At 44.4% G+C, this 21,443-nt stretch overlaps 1 protein-coding gene across 1 annotated transcript in view; it reads right to left on the reverse strand.

Annotated features, from left to right (window-relative positions):
- Nucleotides 1-21,443, reverse strand: part of ATP8B1 (ATPase phospholipid transporting 8B1) — a 496,708-nt gene that overhangs the window by 153,631 nt on the left and 321,634 nt on the right. The window contains exons 15-16 of the mRNA XM_086960445.1: nt 11,597-11,753; nt 11,284-11,472 (exon numbers count right to left, since the gene is read on the reverse strand). Coding sequence (XP_086816571.1) covers nt 11,284-11,472; nt 11,597-11,753 — 346 coding nt within the window. The remainder of the gene's footprint in view (nt 1-11,283; nt 11,473-11,596; nt 11,754-21,443) is intronic.

A 21,443-nucleotide genomic window follows, 5' to 3' on the forward strand; every position in this document is an offset into this window, starting at 1 on the left:
AGACTAAGCTTGAGGGGAATTATTAATCTGCAGAATAAGTTGGGTGTTGTCTGCATAATGAAATACTTGACAATCCATAGCGGCTACTAGTGCTGCCACTAATGGCTGGAGATGCACGTTGAAAAGAAGGGGAGATAAAGCTGAGCCCTAGGGAACCCCAGTGGTGAAATCACCCCTATTTGACGTTTGATCACCCAATTGAATCTTTTGAGACCTCCCTAGCAAAAAAGACTCAATCCACTGATGGGCCAACCCGCAAATACCCAAATTGGCAATTTGCAGCAGGTGTTGTGCATGGTTTCCGTATCGAACACCGCTGACAGATCTAACAAAATCAGGGCGCTCGCATCTTTGTTATCGGCTCTGACTGAGCTCGTCGAGCACAGCCAACATGGCAAGTTCAGTACTGTGATGAGCCCTAAAGCCAGCCTGCTGCACTTGGAGTAAATTGTGTTCCTCCATGAAAGATGAAAGTATTGTGAGGACGTGTTGCTCAATAACCTTTGCTAAAAAAGGGAGCAGGGAGATGGGTCTACAGTTTTTAACATTGGCCGCATCAGCCCCTGGCTTCTTCAGCAGTGGGGTGACCCTGGCTTCCTTCATGCAAATGGGCAGGTAGTCTGTCTCGAAGGAGTGATTGAGTAGAGAGAAAATCTCTTTCTAGCCTGGGAAGGGCCATACGAAAGATCCTTAGTGGACAGGGATCTATAGGGCAGCCCGATTTGATGCGGTTCATCAGGCATGCTATGCGAGCTAAGTCTAAGTTTGGTAAGACGGTGAGCTTCGCACCTGGGCTAGAGTCTGGTCCAGGGCCGCCTGATTTGTCGGGCTGTTATCTAGCTCAGTGAGAATGTCCTTGACTTTCTGGAGAAAGAAGTCCTGAAATGTATTGCTGTCTGTCGCCTCGGCTACAAATTTCTGTTCTGACTGTTCACGGGTCTCCATCCTTCTTATGTTTTGGAGACTATCACTACCATCTCACAGGAAGCGCTCTTACTGCTGTGTGGTAAAGTTAAATCGGGCTACCTGGTTTATCCTTTGATGCCCACCCAGTTCAGTGACTCCCTTTCTGTGCTTCTGGCTCCTTTGTGCCAGGTTGGCTCAGCCTTGGAATGATTCAAATCTTACCTGTCAGGGAGAACATTTCAAGTGACTCACTCCAGTGACCATTGCATTGGGCAGGGGGTGCCTCAGTGTTCCGCTCTGAGTCCTGTACTCTTTAACCTGTACGTTCAACTCCTTGCTAAGGTGGCTACGGACAAAGGCCTTACTTTGGTCTCCTACGCTGACGACACGCAGTTGGTGATGGCCCTCTCCGACGACTCTATGCAGGACGCTTCCAAGTATAGAAGTGGTCCGTCAGCAATTGCGGAGTGGATGACCTCCAACTGCCTCCAGCTTACGCCAATAAAACCGAGGTGTTGCTGGTGGGGAAAGATAGGAGCCTGTGTACCTCTCTTGGTAGTGCGCCAGTCCCCAAGACAGCGGTTAAAAACTTAGGGGTTTGGATGGACACCACCCTCAGTTTCCAGGATCAGACAAAGAAGGTAGCTGGTACTAGTTTCGGCCTTCTTCATGGACTTAGACACCTGCTGGGGTTCTTTGATCAACCCACTAGTCAGCTGTTCTTCCAGGTGGCGATACCATCGAGACTGGACTACGCCAGCTTGCTCCCTCTTGGGGCTAATCAGGCGAAGGTGGTGCGCTTGCAGCGAGGCCAAAATGCAGCTACCAGAGCCCTGATGGGGCTTCTGCGCAGGCGCTCCATAGCCGGTGCTATCCGGCAATTACATTGGTTGCCCATGGCTAAGCGAATTGAATTTAAGGCTCTTTGCCTATTCTTTAAAATTCTTACGTTTGCGTCTCCAGGGCTTTTGGACAATTTGTTGATACCTTACGTTCCTGGACGCCAGCTGCGCTCTTTGGGGCAACACTTGGCTGCGATCCCTCGAGTGAACTGTCTCCGTGCCGGGGGGCGGTCCTTTTGTTGCTTAGCAGCCAAGTTATGGAACTCTATGGCCTGTCAGATTCGAAGTCTGGATAGCCTGCTGGCCTTCCGTAAAGCCATTAAGACCTACCTCTTTCCAGCGGCTTAATTTTGTCTTTTTATGTCTCTTCTTCTTTTGCCTCTTTGCCCAGTTTCTTGCCTTCATGCCTTTCTGCCGGGACGCCTCTTTGCTGAGGCAGCTATATTTTTGGTTAACATAACATAACATAACTTCTGGCTGAGCTCTTTGAGAATTCTAAAAGTTTCCCTCTGTTTATTGGCGGCCTCCATGATTCTGGCCTCATAATATTTGCTCTTTCTGGCTATCATGGCCTTTTTGTATAGGGTTAGCAGGGCTTTGTAGCTTGCAAGCGCGACTGGATGGTATAGATTGCGCCACGATCTTTCAGCTTGACGAAGAGTTTGCTTCCTCTTTCGCAGGGGGCTCCCTTACCCTTCTCTCTAATTCTTTCCCACCTGAGCTATGGCCCTGCTTAGGTTTTACCATTACAGCTTTACTCTCCTGATCAAGGTTGTCATTTGTAGATCATAGTACACCAACGCATGAATTGCAGGGTATATGCACTTAACTGGAACATTTGTCCCAGTTAATGTGCATACTGGAGCATGTGGTGAATTTTATAAACCTGTGCTGAATGATATTAAGACTTTTTTTGGGCTTCCTGGAGTACAGTGTGATATTGTCCACATATAGAGGTACCAGTATATGCCTGCTTGTGTTGTGTAGTACTTAAAAATACAAAGGACCTGTGTGTTTGTAGATAAACTAAGGAGTTGGTGTCTAGACTGATTCTGGACACCCCCCAAAGGATATGTCACCCTATAGACCAGCTAACTCACAGTACCACCATAAGCCCCCTAAACTTAGCAAGGAGCAAATAGTTTATGGCAACCATCGAACATGACAACCCTTGACTCTTCAGGGATCGTGGAAAAAGTACAGTAATTTTCGCTCAGTCAATTGTGCTTCCTTAGTCTCAGAGAGAAACACAGAATAAACGTTGGGGACATTTTAAATAAACATTTATTAAACCAGGTCATTATAGTATAAAACATGTGTGCTGCGACAGCCATCAGACAGAAACTAAGGACCCCAACTGGGTCAAGAGTTGGGCACCCCACAAGGGATGTCAGACTGAAGCTTCAACAGGCTCCAGTGTTTTGTGTCAGCGTATGTTTTTTTTATACCATAAAGATAGTCTCGGGGTTCCTACCACAATTGATCTGTTGGGAATATGATTATGTAAATGAAGCTAAATACCAGCAATTATGCAAAGTAGTTCTATCGCCCTAGGATTAAGATGACCATGACTTTCATACAGAGTATGTTAATCCGGTTATGTACGTCCTGTGCAGGGGACTTTTCAAAGAATCCTAATGCAAAATAAATTAGACTAGTTTCAAAGAAACTGATTGACATTTATTCAGCACATAACTGGGTAAAAGGTCAGTGCTAGCACAGTTATGCAGAGCAAGGTAGGACAAATGTAGGTGAACGGTCGTTTGCTACTTTGGCCTAGTTTGGGGTACATAACACCCACTCCTCATCCGAAGGTCGATAAAGTCAACTAATGCTAAAAGAATTCCTGCTAAAAAGCATAAAAACCCGGCCATAAAACCATTGTCTAAAAACATCTAAAACATTGGCATATTTAAAAAAAATGCAATTAAAATTCAAAGCAAAAGACAGATGATGGACGGAATGCAGACCAAATCAAAAATTCACCCCCAGTCAAGGGATCTGGGTTAAATCCATTGTTCTTTTGTGCACCATGCCACCCCAGTTTAGACCCAGCCATATGCAAATCAATCTCGACCCTGTGCCTCATGGAAACAGTCCAGACTGAACTGCCAATTCAGGTCCTCACTGGACCAGAAACAAGCATCCCGGGACTGGGTTCGGGGCATCACCACTCATCAGTCTGGATAGCTTGAGCAGTGAGCACGGGACCACGTCCAGGCATACCCAGCGCACTTAGGGCAAGAAAGCAAAGACACACAGATGATGGATGGAATGTAGAGCAAATCAAACATTCACCCCAGTCAAGAGATCTGGGTTAAATCCATTGTTATTTTGCTCACCATGCCACCCCAGTTTAGACCCAACCTTATACAAATCAGTCTTGACCCTGTGCCTCATGGGAACAGTCCAGAAAAAACTGCCAAAATGTGTTAGTGAGGGACTCGGAGGCAAGTTCAAATCCTTGACTTGGCTTGCCAAAGACAAGAGTCTGTTGCACTGTGTTGTTCAGGAAAATCATCTGATCGGGTACGAGGCATACTTTGTCCTCAGTTCCCTGAACTTGCCAATCTTTAGTCCGCAGACAGATTTTTAAGTCTCTAGTGTCCCTCCAAAAGTCGAAACCCTGTAAAGACAGTTAGGATATAAAGCAGAGTATATCAGCTTAGTATTAGTAGGCATATTTTTCTTTGCAGATGTAGGTGCAAGCTTATAGTAATAAGAAGTCTGGTCTGAAATGTTAGACCCAGAAAAATAAGCAAACTTCTGCACAAAGGTTGTTGAACCACTTTTCAGCTTCACGTAGGATACTTGCTTTGTGCGATAAATGGTGTCCACAGTGTTGGTAGCAAAACATGGTGTCAAAATTATATGCACCATCATACAGGTCATCATTACAAAATGCAGTAGATTGCTCTAAATTAGATAGCATAGTATGCACAGTTTCAATGTCCCAATCATCAGAGAGAGTAATAGAGGTGATGATATCACTAAGAGAAATTTTAAATAAATGCTCCATTCTTAATAGTACAGTAGGACCATATAAATCATAGAAAAACTACAAGTGTAATGTTCATAAAAGACAGGTCCCCCTGTTCAAGGTGTGATGATGCATGCGGTTTTAGGACCAAGTTAATATGTTGTACTGCAGAGAGTTCTGGGAGATAATGTCTCTTCAGGAGCATGAAAAAGACAGTCACTATACTGATCCAAAGGAGTAGGAACAGTAGACCAATTGCAACCCAGCGCTGTAGCCAGGGAAAAACAAAGTAAGTCTTTTTGAGCCAAAGTTAGAAATCTAAAATTATTTTTTGTGGGGAACAGGCGGTGGCGGTTATTCAGGTTCACTTGGATCCAATAGGAAATTGTCAAAATTGATGAAGTAGCCAGACGCAGTTCAATCTAGTTTTGGTGGCTCAGCAGGTTTTGTGGAACTGTTCGATGCCTCTGAGACATTCACATAGACGTCGGTGTTAGGCCGAATTGAGACCGGTGTTTCATTTGTAGTTTAATGTTGTTCAATTTCAACAAGTACAAGTTGAATTCCATTGTTTGTAACTCCTTTACTTCGTGGAGTAGAATTTTCAAACATTATTAATCTTTCCATCTGAACTTACTGTATGGTAGTGAGAGGAGATCTGCCGCTACCCAGGAGCCCACTGGGCCTACTATTGAGTATCAGTCATATAGTGTGGCTTGATCAGATCAATTGAGATAAATCTCTTGTCCTTGCAGCTGGCAAAGAGGTGAAAGAGGTACTGTTCTTGTTCCTTTGACAGCCAGGACAGGTACAGACACCCTGTAAGATGGCCCAAGTTCTTTTTTGTCCACCATCTTTTCTCTGAATGGGTCCCCAATCATCCGGACCCGGGTAGGGCTTGCCGGAACAGGTTTCACTTCCCTAGTGGAGGTGCGTCTTACTTGGACGTTGAATTAATACCTGGAATTCATGGAGTTCCTGTAAAACAGCCTAGCAATCATTGATGTCAAGTGATTTTTCATCCGCCACTGTCTAGGTCAGGTACCCACATTCTTATACCAAATAGGACTTTATATGGAGTACTGCCCTGAAGAACCGGGTTTTAGAACCCAGCGGCGCCAGGGATAATGCCCAATGTCTTCGGATTCCCCTGCCTTGGCAAACAGAGACACGGGACACTTCTTGATGATGTCAAAGACCAAATTTATTGGCTGCAACCAGGAACAGAGGTCTACGAAGCACAACACGGGTGGTTCGCTAGAGACTGCACAAATTCATAGAGCGGAGCATCGTCTTTTATGCTAAAAATCACATTCCTGGCTAGCATCGATTACATACAAACTGACCAATCGTAGGGTGACATTTCAAACATATTGCATGACGACAATCCCACTTTCCATTGTCCAGCCCACCAGAAATGACCAAGCAAAATTCAACATTCCTGTTCGAACAGGCCGGACGGACCCATCATAAAGACCTCAACCCAATCAATAATTAAGCCATAAAGGAAGGAACAGAAGCAGATGAGAAGCAAGATAAAAGGGTGTGTGCATGTACCATAAACTCAGCAATGTCCTGGTCTTTGATCTCTATCCGACCAGCTGCTTAACAAGGAACTGGCTCAACGAGGTCAGCCTCGGGCAAGGAGTCAGTTCAGTCAGGTCACTCAGAAGTCAACTAAGGCGTACGTGTCCCAAAGACTCGTGCGGCCGTAGTCATCGGCCTATGTGAGGGCAACCACACAAAATGGCTGCCGTACACAAAATGGAACCCGAAGGTTCGAACGAAATCTATGAATACGTAGTGTTCTCATTGATTGGTTGTAACGAAAACACTCGTACATACCGCACTCGTCATTTGCGGTCCGCTGACACCAAAATCGTCTATATCCGACGACCTTTATTGAACGGGTTCAGAATCTACAGAACCACAGCCCCCCAGGGAACTTCTTGGCATGTTGTTTAGTGCCCACTGGACCCCTGTTACGCATTGTTTCAAGTCCCGGTTTGTCCTTTCCACAATCAAATTTCTCTCGGGATGATATGGGGAGGAATACTGCAAGGCCACACCCAAACTTCCATAACTTCTTTATAAGCCTGTGAGCTAATGGCAGGGCCACAGCCGTAATGTAATGTGGCAATTGCATATGTACCGATGAAGACTCGCAAATCCTTGATAACAGTTCAGAAATCGGGTGAGCGCTGGGGCCAAACCCACAGGACTCTAGAGCATGAATTCACTGCCACCAAGTCTTCAGATGTCAACACAGTACAGAGACTGCTCTTATTACAACCTCACTCAGACTAGGTCAGCCTCCTTAGACCAAGGTGGGAATGCTGCCTTAATTCTACTTGATCTCTGGGCAGCGTTCGATACCATAAACCATCAACTGTTGATCAACCGGCTGCTAGAAATTGGTGTAGGGAATACTGCACTCAAACTTCTCAGCTCTTTCCTCTCGGAAAGAACGCAGTTCGTGGAATGCAACGACCACAGATCCGCTCTGTTCACCCTACCCTATGGGTTTCCACAAGGGTCTTCATTGAGCCCCACTATTTTTAATCTGTACGTTAAACCTCTGGCCATACTAATCAAAGACCTAAGCTTTTTGGTTGTCTCCTATGCTGACGATACACAGATTGTGGTGTCAGTCACGGAAAACCTCAACACAGCCAGCTGTTTCCATGACTGCATGTTACAGATAGGGACCTGGATGTCCACAAATTGTTTAAAACTAAACTCCAACAAAACTGAGGTGCTTTTGTTTGGCAATAATCCATCACTCTGGGGCCCCAGCTAGTGGCCTCAGGAATTGGGTCTAATTCCCACTCTCGTGAAAAATCTGGGCATTCAATTTGATGGAAAACTTTAGTTTGTGGGACATGCTAATGCTATTACTGTATCCTGCTTCTTCATCTTTAAATCCCTCAGGAAGATTTTCCCTTGCATCCCTCTGAACCTGCGGAAAGCAGTGATTACCAGCTTAGTCTTGGAATGGTTTCTTTCTGACGGGGGCCCACAAGAAAGCCTTAGACAAACTGCAACTGGTCCAGAACGCGACAGCTAGGCTTCTGTTAGGGATCCCAAAATATCAGTCGGTATCCAAGTTTCTTCCCTCACTTCACTGGCTACCGGTTAAGAAAAGGATTATGTTCAAATCATTATGCTTAGCCTTCAAAGCTCTCCACTCATAAGGACCTGCTTCCATTAGGCAACTCTTCCATCGCTATAGCCTGAAGAGAAACTTAAGATGAGCCTCCCAGGCAAAACTGTCCGTCACTAAGTTCAGGAGGACCACTTGGGGAGGAAAGAGTTTTGCAGTCACCACTGCTAAACTGTGGAACATCATGCCACTCACACTAAAAACCTCAAGTAATCTGCTCCTTTTTCGTAAAGCACTAAAAACCTGGCTTTTCAATAACTAGATCCAACCAACCTCTTTACTTGGCAGTTTGCCACTGTCTGGGGCTGCTACCCAGTGTATTCTCCCCTCATGAAGCTGCAGCGCCTAGACACCCGCGTGTATTAGTGCGCTATAGAAATATTATTTTCATTTCATTTCATTTTCAAGTATACCAAGAACACAGTCAAGTTTAACCAAATGTTCTTGAACTGAGATGGAAGAAATTAAGATATCATTTTGATAAGTATGTCTTTCTTGTCTCCTAGTAACTGGAACATTAGCTTCTGAAAAACTGATGCAGCTGATGCAAGGATGAAAACGAAACGCTCCAAAGGGAGTATTAAAGGCTGTGAGGTTTCAAGAGTCGTCGTTCAATTCTATCCAGTGGTATGCAGCTCTCAAACCAATATTAGAAAAAACCTTAGTACCGGTAAGTTGAGCCAACATGTCTTGGATCCATGGTAGGGGGAAAAAATCAACTTGAATATTCTTATTCAAAGACCTCAAGTGAACCCAAAGCCTGAGTTTGTCAGATTTCCTTTTTAAAGCTACAACAATGGGAGAAACCCATAAGGACGAATCTCTAAGCTCAATAACTCGATCTGAGCATAACTTTTGAAGATGTTCCTTCAGTCTCTCCCCAGTATTCAAAGGAACATGTCTGACTTTATAGACAACTGGGATAGCATTTGGTTTAAGAATCATTTTATGCTCATATCCCTTAACCACTCCTAAGTTGTCCTCAAAAACAAATCTATGTTTACATCGTCTGAAGAATTCACATTCTGTTGCACAGTGAGGTGCCGGGTTTTTAGAGACCCAGTGGTGCCAGGGGACCACACCCGAAGACCTCTGGGTTCTCCCTGTTTTGGACTACAGAAACACAGAGTCTTCTAGTTGAAGTCAGAGATCGAGGTTTATTGGTTGCAACCAAGTAACATGTGTCCTAGAATTACAACAGCACGGGCTGTAAGTTCTCAGGAGACTGTTCGTTTTTACAGAACCAGCCTTCTCCTTATATACAGAAATAACAGCTGCGGGCAAGAATTCTTGAGTTTATGATATGGTTATACACATATTTCTACAATAATACAAAGAGCGAAGTCATGCTGGTCAGCACATATTTTAGATGTCCGGATCGTGATGGATTACCCCGCCAGGCCCAGAATTCCCATCAGATATCGATGAAACGCCAATAAGGTCGGGCACCCTCCCGTCGTAAAACTGGTCATAAACAAGAATCATGGACAGGTGTATGTGTATGGAAAACATGGTCTGTATGTAGTGAATGGTTTATGGCATGTTGTGCCTTGATGATATCTTACTCGGCCACTGGGCGAGGAGCTGCCCAAACAGGTTTGGCTGGAGGCAGTGGAGTCAGCTCGGCCAGGTCATGGGGAAGTCAGCTACGGTGGACGTGTCCTTTCAGATCAAACTCGGCCTTAATCAATTGACTATATGAGGGCAAGTCATAAGATGGATGCCGTTTACAAAATGGAGTCTGAGGGTTCGGAACGGAAACCACGATTTAAGGGTGTTAGCATCACTCAATCATGACGCAAATGCATAGGGATAATGTCCTAATCATTACCGGTCCGTTGATACCAAATTCGTCATGGTACGACGATATTTTGTGATACGAGTGTTTGGGCCTCGATACCGGTGGAACAGCAGGGTCCGGAATTTCAGTACCACAACAGTATCCACTAAAGAAATAGGGTGCTCCGTCCCAGGTCTCAGACCCATTCCAAACTTTCCTTGATATCTCCAACCCAGAATGTTGCAACCCTTCTTAACTACATGGAGTTTTGAATGAATGAGTCTATCTTTGAATTGCAAACTTTCTGGAAAATAACCAATCATGTCAATCTCTTGGCCTCCAAAAGCTACTATACGAATGTCTGGTGGAAGCATATTAATGCCATCCCAATCTTTTATAAAAAAGTGTATCTGAAATGATGTTATAGGAGAGCAAGAGTCTACTGTAACTCTAGTATCAACGTTTCCAATCTTATCACATACTGAATCGCCACCATCATGATGTGATTGTGCTGCAGTATGTACCATATCTATAGACAAAACAATGTTCTTATTATCATCAACATCATTGTATACTCTTGACGTAGTTTGATCTTCTTGAGTATCTAACCCCATTACTTTAGCAACATTTCTATATACTTTGGCAAAGTGTCAATTTTTTTTTTTACAATTGGAGCATGTTTTACCAATGGCTGGACAACTGGGGGCATTGGCTAGATGAGACTGACCCACATTTGAAACACTCAGTCTTCCCGTCAGGTTTATTCATATCAGGTGTATTACTTAATGATTTATTATTTTGAAGAGAACTAGAAGTAGGTTTTTGTGTGATTTTATTTACTGCTTCAGTACCAATAGCCTTAGCTTTTCCTAATTCTTTGGATGCAGAAACTAAGTGCTCAATTCCTATGGCAATTTCTAATGTTTCTACTAACGAAGGGTTCCTGCAACACAAAATTCTTTCTTGAACCTTGGAATCATGACAATTCACAACAATTTCATCTCTTAAGTATTATTCGATAGGTACTACAAACTCACACAAGAAAGGTAATATTCTTAATTCAGCTAGAAAATTATCAATATTTGTGTGAAAACTATACACTGGGTTAACGGAAATGAAGGTACAAGACAAATTGTCTCATTACCATTTACCTATTCCCTCGGGCCCTAAAAAAAACCTAAATCAACTACAATTTTCAGATACATTCCCCCTTGTGAAGAATTAGTATATCCCTTCTTTATCATGAGTGAGCATTAAGTTAACAATAGCTAGTCAGACAAGCAAATGCTGATGTGCTTCTAATCAAGTTAAAATTGTATGCAAGTATACAGGATATTTGTCCTTTGTGTATTTTTCCTATTTTAAATACATGCTAGTGAAAGGGGGCAAATTCACATTTATAAATCCAATGGAAAAGATGATTGGCACAATGGGCCCAGGGAATATAGCTATGAAAGAAAATATTAAGTGGGTGTGGCAAATTAATGGAAGCGGTCAGTATTGTCACTGTTCCATATACGAAATCCTAATGAAAAAATAATCAGCCCCGTTTATCTTTCTAGAGCATGCTCCCATTACTTTTGCAGTTATTTGGAGAATAAAATAAACTTACCAATGACAGACATGCGTTTTCTATCACTGTTGAAGTCTAAAAGAGCATGAACAGTATATTTTCTTTCTGTTCCCATCTCACTTATTGTGATCGTATCCTGGGTTCGGGAGAGTAAGGCAAAGCCAAAGTTTCTCGCTGCCGTTACCAATGCTCCTTCATCAGGAGAGGCAGCTTGATAGGTTAGGTCTCCTATTTTAAGTTTGAAAAAAAGAAAACAAGAACACTGCTTAGGGAGAAGAGCACTTGGAAAAAGTTATCTTTACCAAAAGTTTCTTAGATGCCTTGTTTGGACCTTTAGCTCAAAAAAACTTACCATCTGTGCGTTCCACCATTACAGTGTGACAAAGGGCGAGCAGTTTAAAAAACATTTGAACAGTGGGGTCGTTTCCAGACTTGAGTTGTTCAATTAGGTAATGATCAGTAAATGTAAGATTACCATCTGCATACATGTTCCAGCTAAAATCAACCTGCTGAAATACAAAAGCAAGACAAATAAATAGGATTTTCAGTTTCCAGAAACTGAAAGATAATACACACAGGAATAATAAAATAAATCAAACTATAAATATTCACAGACATTGCAATACAACTAATATAGAAGAATAAATATTTTTTAAGTAGCACAAGCAGTTTTCAAATGCTCATACATACTAATTCTCCATACTTCATTATAATGCTTTAATCAACTGAAAGATTACGGTTTACAAGAATGCAGTTTGTTCCATGTAAATGTAAATGGAAAAATGTAAATCCAGTATTTGTAAAGCGCACAGCTACCGGGAGGCATCATGACGCTGGGGGCCGTCGGGAAGATTAAGCAAGCTATTGCTCAGAGTCACATGGTGCTGGGCAGACCCCTGCCGCCGGAGCCCGGGATCGAACCGTGAGCCCCAGCGTCCAGTGTAAGTTGCCCTGGCCGCGGCGCCACACCTCTTCCCTAGCAATAAAGCACTATATTAAGTTTCCGGTCATGGCCAGAAATAACTGCTGTATCCAAACAGCAGATTGCTCACCCAGCAACACAGCATACCTTGGTCACTAAGAAAAGAAAGCTATTTAAAAGCTTTTTCCCACTCTTAAATGTCTTTTCAATGACTGGACCAAGTTCAATTTCCGCAGTTGCCATTTGGCAATGGGTCGGTGAATTGATCTACCTTGTCTGCCTTTTTTACCTTTACTGTATTACTGAACCAGTGCTCTATAGCTCCTGGAGGTAGGTGTAGGTTCTTGCACATTATATAATTTTAAGATAGCAACTGGAGGGAGAGTCCTTATGTTAGCAGTTTTAATGGGGGTAGTGTCCTTTAGTACTATTCGTAGACCTCAGAGTAAAACATTCATCTGCATCCTCAATCTGGTCTTTTCTTATATATGAAGGTCCAGTCCGCAAAATGTTGCTGGACTGCAGCAGTTGCAGAGGTCAGGACTAGCTATCTAACAAGGACTTAGACTAAGGTGGACTTAACTGGAAGTTTTTCAACTGGGACTTTCTTACCAAGATACCAGCCATTCTATGAATGAATATGGCATGGATCACGAAGGTTAACTAGGAGCTGCAATTTCCAAAAGGATGGTTGTCCCATTCCCTCATATGTTTTAGTGTTTTCACTGGCTACCCTGATCAGGGTCCTAAATAATCAACCTGTTGGTGGATTAAAGGCCAGCTGAGAGGTGCCTTAACTGCTATTCAGACATCTACTGCTACGGCGGGTGACCGGAATCTTCTTGGGGTGGGGTAATTGGTGAAAGACCCCTTCTTAGTGATCACCACTTCAGTATTTCTGATCCTCATGGATGATGCCAGCCTCTACCCTCGATTTGTGTCCAAGACACCACTAGCATTCTGCTGACTACCCAGTCACCTCCCACAGCCAGATACATGCAACACCTTACCAATATTTTAATTTAGCATCAAATATTGTGTTTTTTCATTAATATACACTAAAATCCTATACTCAAGAGTATTCTAAATCCTGACATTGGCCCTAATCTGTGTTAAATATTTTACATTACTATTCTTGGTGCTACTCAAAGGTTAACCAATAAAAAGAACTATGTTTTATAAATAATATTTACTTAAAATACAATAATGGACTCCAAACCTAATACCCACTGATTTTTACTTATGTGAGTTAAAGAAATTCAAATAAACATTTAGTTAGAAGACTTTTAGCCCAATGGCAATTGTATACCAATAATTCATGTTTAATATTAAACTGCATTAAAAGTAATTACAATAATGTCAATTACTTTACCTTTATTTAAAAAAAAAAAGAAAGAAAAACGGTATGAATTCAGTTATTCCCAGCCCACACTATAATCCTACCAACTGAATACACTCTTTTTGTAATTTAATTAACTATATATTTTTTAATATGGTGTCATTACCTTAATCCTAAACCCAACCAATGGACCTTAACAGTGAATAGGTTATTACTGTTTTTTTAATGAGCTGGTGATGCCTAATGTAACATTAGCGGCAATGCTGATGTAGGGTCGATCACAATAAGTTAAGTATCAGAAGAGGATATGATGAAGAGACAATAGCTAGGAGTCAGTGGCAAATTCCACTACGAGGGTGGAGTTTGCTAAATTTTGCTATTCCGTGCTCCGCTTGGAGGATGGAGTTCTGCAAAAAACGGACTCCACCACGTGGTGGAGTTTACAGGCTCCAGCAGAACGTCGTAAGCAGACAAGCCTTTACCAAGTAATTAACTCCCTGCAATGTGTGCACTATTTTGAAAATCCTGCCAATCGCCATGCATTTTAGCGATAGCGAGGCAACCTCTACTCTCCAAGCAGGCCAGAAGTGTAAGCAGACAAGCCTTTACCAAGTAATTAACTCCTTGCAATGTGTGCACTATTTTGAAAATCCTGCTAATCGCCATGCATATTAGCGATTGCGAGGCAACCTCTACTCTCCAAGCAGGCCAGAAGTGTAATAATTGGCCAGAATAAAAATGAACAAGAGCTAGTTCTGAACTGGGGTGGCGAAGTGAGCTAAAGAAAGATGATGGATTCAACCCAGATCTGTGACTGGGGGTGAGTGTCTGAAAGGTTTCAGCGCTCCATCCATCATCGCTTAGTGTTTGCTTTGTTTGCCCTAAGTTGGCAGGGTATGCCAAGACTTTGATCCCTTGCTAACTTCGCCACTGGATTCAAGATAGCCTGGCTGATGAGGGGTGTTACCCTGAAACCGGTACCAGGAGGTTTGTTTCAGTACAGGGAACACCTGGCTTGGCAGTTCAGGCTGGATTGTTTCCATGAGGCACAGGCTCAAGACTGATTTGCATATAGTTGGGTATGTAATGGCATGGCAAAGTGTGCTAAAGAACAATGATGGATTAATCCCAGATCTGAGAGTGTGTGAAAGTTTCAGCACTCCATCCCTCATCTCCTTCTGTTTGCCAAGAGGGGATTTAGCCAGGAAGATGCAAGCACAGGATGACAGGGGCTGTGTGCCTTAATCTAGGAAGAGTTCAAGTGCTTTGAAGCCATAATTTGGGAGCCCCGAGTGAAGTTCACGCTCACTGGGCAATTAAAGAGTACGAGAGAAGAAAATGTCAGGAAGGGCGGATGGCATTACATTTTTTAACACCAATTAAATGCTTGTAACCTCATATTTTATTTCTTTTTCCATCTTAAACAACTGCAGTTGCATCATATGTGTTTTTTTAGTAATTACAGTGTCAGTTACTTATACCAGAGGTGTTACTGAGCGATGGCACCCAGGAGTTTAACATGATGCAAATCGCCATAACTGTTTAAGCATGCATGAGAAATCACTGGGATACCTTGTGCTGTTATTTGCGATGAGTAACATGTAGCAACTAGTAGTGCTTAAGTAACAATGATTGAATAGCACAACTGGCAATTTAGGAAAGAAAACAAAACTAGGAGCAGAGTTGGATAATCCCATCCATTCTCCTGTACGGGCCTCACCTATTCTACCCATGCCTGCTTCCCTGTCACGTGGATCTCTGCGAGAGCTCGTGCTGAAGTGTGACTGTGTATTACATGGTCTCAGGCTGAGTGCCTTGGGTTAGTGTGGAAGTGCGGCTCATATGCGCGACGTCATACTGCCGAATTGGTCGCTTGCGGGGATGGGTCTAGTGCGCCCTTCGCCCTGCTGCAGGGCCATCAGGTTTGCGTCCCAGTTTGCAGAGATATGGACTTTTCTTAGGCCCATGGTTTCTTCGCCCTGGATTGCTATGCTTTCCGCTCTAGCCCATGCGTGCTACCAGTGTCTTCATGCCTGTATTCATAGGGGCGGGGAGGTGGGTGCCTTCCATTTCTTGGTGATTAATCGCTTGGCTACCACTATGCCTAGGTCTAGAAACTTAGAGGTTACCTTGGTGCTACAGGTTCTGTAAAATTTGTGTAACAGGTATGTCGGCCAGTCGAAGGGTATATCGCGTTCAGTGCATGTATGGAGTGTATCCGCTGCTTCCCTTCATTATGCGATGAGGCTGGTGCCGCTCCAGAGCATATATACGAGGTATCTGTTGATTTTGGCAGGAGTAAAATAAGATCTCTGAGTGAAATAATATTGTATTTGCCTGAATCTCATGTTTCTGGGGATGTTCACTGGACTGGATTCTGCATCCGAGGGTTGTCGGCCCAGATTGTGCTCCCACTTGTGCCGGAGGGAGTCTAGGCTGATCGCTGTATATTGACTGAATGAGCCTGCAAACCACTGTGTGAAGTGTCTGCCCTGCTCATGACATATATATATTGCATGGTGAGTTGTGTTTGTAGCTCAGTAGTGAGATCGCCCCATTTCACCGAGAGTGCAGTCACCAGTGAGACGTGCAGAAGGGATTGGCCTGGGGGAGCCCCTCATCTTCTATCATTGTCATGTGGGGAACGAGTGATCCGTTGTGATAAAGGACTCCAAGGGACTGTTTGTCTGCCTCGTGCCAGTTCTGTAACTCAGTAACTCAGTGGCTTTAAGTGCAGATTTACCTCTAGGGGTACCTTCTAAAGGGAGCATGGGGTGTAGGGTGTTGTGTCAGGTTATGTAGAAGCTCCTGATGTATCATCTGTTTGCCACATTGAGTATCAGGGGTTCTGAGGGTCTTGCTTTTGCACTGGGATGGAAGAGCCTGAGAAGCTGGGGGTTTTGTGTATGGTAGGTGCGCAGTTCCTGTGTGGTCTTGTTGTCGGTCTGCCATCCATCTGGCTATCCACTGCAGCTGGGCTGCCAGGTAGTAGTGTTCGATGCAGGGGGCAGCTAAGCCTCCCTGGTCTGTGGGCAAGTATAGTTTCTTCACTGCCACTCTATGCCGGCCGTTACCTCATAAAGCCTCCGGCCATCTTCTTCAGAGTGGCAAAGAAGGGGGGAGGCACGTATATGGGCAGGTTAACAAAGTAGTAAAGCAATCTCTGCAGGGCCACCATTTTCACAAGTGCTACTCTGCCTGTCACGGCAAGTGGGAGTGTGCTCCAAAATTGCATCTGGTGGTTGTTAGTGGCCTGCCCAGGTTGCCATTGAATAGGTCAGTCGGCTGTTTATATATTTGTATGCCTATGTAACGAAATGTGTTCATGCTCCACTGCACCCTTCCCCCGTTAAGCACAAGGCCCTGGATCGCGGTTCCCCTCTCCGAAGGCATATTGTTAAGATTTGTCAATGTTTACCTTCAGCCCTGATATGGCCGCAAAGTCCTGCATGATCTGGGCCATTTGACTAGGCACGCCGTTGATGTCCCTCAGGTAGACTAGGAGATCATCTGCGTACGACGACACTTTGTGCGTGCCTTCACCTAGAGGATGTCCCTGCAATGCGTGCACTATTTTGTAGCTACGGAATGTTGCACAATGGCAAAACATTCACCCCAGTCACAGATCTGAGCAAAATAACGATGGATTAAACCCAGATCTGTGACTGGGAGTGAATGCTTTGCCATTGTGCAACATTCCATCCATCATCTTGTGTGTTTTGCAGTTCACACATGAGGGAAGGGTATGCCCAGACTACGCCACTAGAGTCAAGCTATCCTGGCTGAAGACGGATGATAGCCAAAATCCGGTCCTAGGATGCTTGATTCCGGTCCAGGGAAGACATGGCTTGGCAGTTCGGTCTGGAATGTACCCCTGAGGCACAGGGTCAAGACTGATTTGCATATGGCCATGTCTTAACTGGGGTGGCTTGGTGAGCAAAATAACGATGGATTAAACCCAGATCTGTGACTGGGGTGAATGTTTTCCCATTGTGCAACATTCCGTCCATCATCTTGTGTGTTTTGCCCTCCATCTTCAACCCAGGTGCTCTAGCTCTGTTTTGGGACATGTGCGTTTTCCTGAAGTAACGGAATGCCAGCAGACCTGTGGTGCATTAAGCATAGATTGAGTACCTGCGCTCTGGGGTGTGCATGCCGTGCACATTCCATGTAACTAAGTTAACTTGTGCCATGTCCAGACATTGTGTTGGACAGGGCGATTTAGGACAAGTGAGGTGGGATAGATCATGGTGTACGTGGGTGTGCTCCAAAATAATAAAACTTTTTAAAAAAAAAGGCACGAGTATGAACAAAACCATACATAAGTGTCAAGGGCGAGTACCAATAGGATGTTCGTCCAGAATTGGGATGCCCAACTATGGCAACGACTGTGTCAGTGCGACATTTAGTGTGGGTATGTGTGGCGTGAGACTAGATGGGGTTGATTAGTCCCTCAATGTTGTGATCCAACTGTATGTCTTCCTAGCCATTCTATTGTGTGAGGAGAGTGTGCGTGTGCCTTCGATCTCGATACCATGCAAGCGCTGCTCATGAAGGTGTATGGGGGTGGCGCTGCTTTGTAATAGACATTCAAACAATTGATTGGCTATGATAATTCAGTTTGCTGGGCTGCTGGTTACTTGCATGCACTTGGTTCTATATAGTTCAGCAGATTCATAAAGAGTCATATGGAGCCATTTGCCGTTTGCGGCGTAACATCTGGTAGCTGGTAATCTTCGGGGTCAAGTCTGGAGGGCATAGAGTCACAGGAGGCCAAGGATCTAGCAGGGCTCGAATTCCGGTCAGGGTGTTGTGAGCTGGCACATGGTACGCACTCTCGACCACGAATTAGGGTGATAGCACTCCAGTGGGTAGTAGCAGTTCTCTGAGCCAACGCACTGTATATTTCTCTGGGTTGTGTCCTTCTTCCCCCTCTAGAAGGCCCACCACGTGGATATTGTTACGTCGTGAGCACCCTTTTGCATCCTGCATTTTGTCCTGTATGGCGTGTACGCGGTCTATGAGGTCCTGCAAGGCTGCGGTGTGGCTTTGTGTGATGGGATTCAGCTTCGCAAGTGATTGCTCTTGCAGATGCACTTCTTCCCAGATGATCGGCATGTAGTAGGGTGAAGTCGGAGGTGACTGTCAATCTTGGCCTACAGTGAGCAGCGAGTTTGGTCCAGGGTAAATCCGATCTTCTCCACCGCGGCCTGCACAGAGTCCAGTTTGGCAGCGAGTGCTGTGTGTGTCGTGCCCCTGCTGTGTTCCCGCCTTCCGTGGGCACCTGCTCCAAATTGCCATTTTGCGTATTGGGTTGTTACGTGTTTGTGCATAGGTGGCCCATTACTAGCTGTTGTACTGTTGGCATTCATTGGAGAAACGTGGCAGCCGTGTGCCACGTGGGGTGTAATACTTTGGTTGTGGCCACAACGATCTACAGGATTGCTGCGTGCACGCTGCGGTATGTGGTTAACAGCGTGGATGGGCGTGAGCACCACTTGTTTATCCCTTGTTGTGCGCTTCTTGCCACAGGGTGTGCAGCCCCCGGACCCACTGTTTTCGGGGGCACTATGGCCCGGGCTTCACACGTGTATGTTGCGCCTATAGGACCTTTAGGAGGGGCTGCATCTTCTGTGCGCTCCCACGGTGCCCGATTTGACCCCCGGACCCAATGATTCTCAGGCAGTGCTGTCTAGGCACCATGTGGGAGTGGTCGTGTTTCGCTAGAACCCGCCGGGTGTGCCGCATCCTCTGTGTGCATACACTACATCTCCGGTCGTTTTCTCCATTCTCCGCTACCTTGGCCTGGACCCAATCTGACCCCCGAGCCTGGCGCGAGGCGGTCTGGTTCAGACTCTCTGCTTCACCTCAACACGATTTCAGATTGACTCCGTATTGGGTTTCCCTAGGCCACCACACCCTGGTCAGGCAGATCATGTACGGCGTGGGACGGGAGGAGGGAATCTTGTTCTTTACTCCCCGCAGCCGCTACTTGGACACGATCCGACCCCAGAGTGGAGCGGATCTGCACTTCCCCTTCGCCTCACCACAATACTCCCACAGTCTGCCTGTGCGTGAGGCCTCCCCGGTCTCTCCCGCTGCTGGGCGGGAAGGGGATGACGGGGCACTGCTCACCCTTATACTGGATGTGATGTCCTGTTATTCAGGGTCCGGGCGCGTTTCTGCATGGTGCGTCTCTCGTCTGGAAACCAGTGGCACGTCGTGGGTCCGGAGGCACAGGGCCCAAGCCTCACCAGACGTGTGAGGGCCGATGGCCCTCTGCGGCAGCCACCGAACCAGGGGCCGGATGAGAGGGCGGTACCCACGCGGCAGCCGCCGATTTTTGTCCATCTGGAAGAATTGACCTACATACTTCCGACCTTTTTTATTTAGGCTCAAAATATATTTCTGCTCTAAGCACTACAATTAGACTTGCGTAATTAAGTTTAAAACGGGGAATAAGACCTAAAAGGTCTTTCACTACCAGGATTTTAGGAATGCAGAAACTATGTGGCTCACTTTTTTTAACACCAGAAATGCATATAGCTCACTGTAGAAAGTGTTTGAATTTAATTTGTACCAGTCAAGACTAATATTTCATATTAGTATTACTCTTCCCCCTTATGGAGGAAAAATAAACATGCCATTATTTTGTTTAACTTGCTTTTATTTAATCAACTGCATTACTTTTTAGTCCAAATCTGTTAACATATGGCACAAAACAGGCTATAGAATTTGATTGGCCCGTGCACAGCCTGTGTTTGAATTAAGTTCAATGAAACGTTGTTCAAGTTCAAATAGGTGCTCCTAAGGTGTCGCCCTCCACCCATGGGTGAGTAAAATCAAATGAATAAGGAGTGTGATCAATTGGAAACTGATGACATCCCTTAGGGCACACTAGTAGACGGTGTAATCCTCCTCTATTATTCAAGAAACAAACTTAGCAAATTTTGAAGAATTTATTGTCTTCTTGTTGAATGTAATCACATTGTATCCATTAACAATAAAGTTTTTGTTGAAAACATGTGTTCAATCCCATTTCATAAGTATGCATAGATAAATCCAGCTCCAAAGCATCTAAACAAAAAAACGACCTATTGTTCTAAGTATGATATTGAACGTCACACATGATAATAAAAATCAATGAATAGATCACAATAGAAAAATTACCTTAAACCCAACCATTGTGAAGTTAAAAAAACGAGGTGTTTAGGAAAATGGGTGTGGTTGCCAAATTTAAAACGGTAATGAAAGTGAATGGATCATACTAATGGGATTTCATTGATATTCAAAAGCAGTCACATAATTATAAAGGGGAAATGGAACACTACTAGTAACGCGTTCGAGTAACGGTGATTGGGAAAATTTAAAGCGGTAATAAATTAAATTAAGGCAGCTCGTCGCAAGCAAATGTGGCGAGCGGCCGTATACGCGAGCAATATGGCAGGTCAGCGTTTACTTACTCGTGTGATCAAGGGATGGTAACACGGTCGGCGTAGTCTTTAGGCTCGCGAACGTATGGACAATCGTGGGAGTTCCCTGTTAGGTTTCATACGCGAAACCAGGAAGTGGATAGGTCACGTGGGTGAAAAAGCGTGGTTATAGAAATGGGACTAAGGGAGGTCGCAAGTGTGTGAAACAGAAAATAGACAATGATATTGAATATAATTGTGTGGAAATCACAATTCTAAATAGGAATCACAACATGCTGACAATAAATAATAGTACATTATGAAAAGTGAAGGTTAAAAAAATGAAGGTTAAAAAAATGATAAGAAAACTTAAATGTTACAACTTGTGGTATGCGTAATACATGGCCAAAAAAAACTTCAGAATAGAGATGCCCATTAGATATGGGTAAGTCATTGTATCAAAAAGTCACAGATAACATGCGAGCTCAATGCGTTCATTGAGTCCATACGGTTTAATTGAATTTAG

This window comes from Lissotriton vulgaris, chromosome 3_1 (assembly GCF_964263255.1).
Source record: "Lissotriton vulgaris chromosome 3_1, aLisVul1.2, whole genome shotgun sequence".
Taxonomy (NCBI): domain Eukaryota; kingdom Metazoa; phylum Chordata; class Amphibia; order Caudata; family Salamandridae; genus Lissotriton; species Lissotriton vulgaris.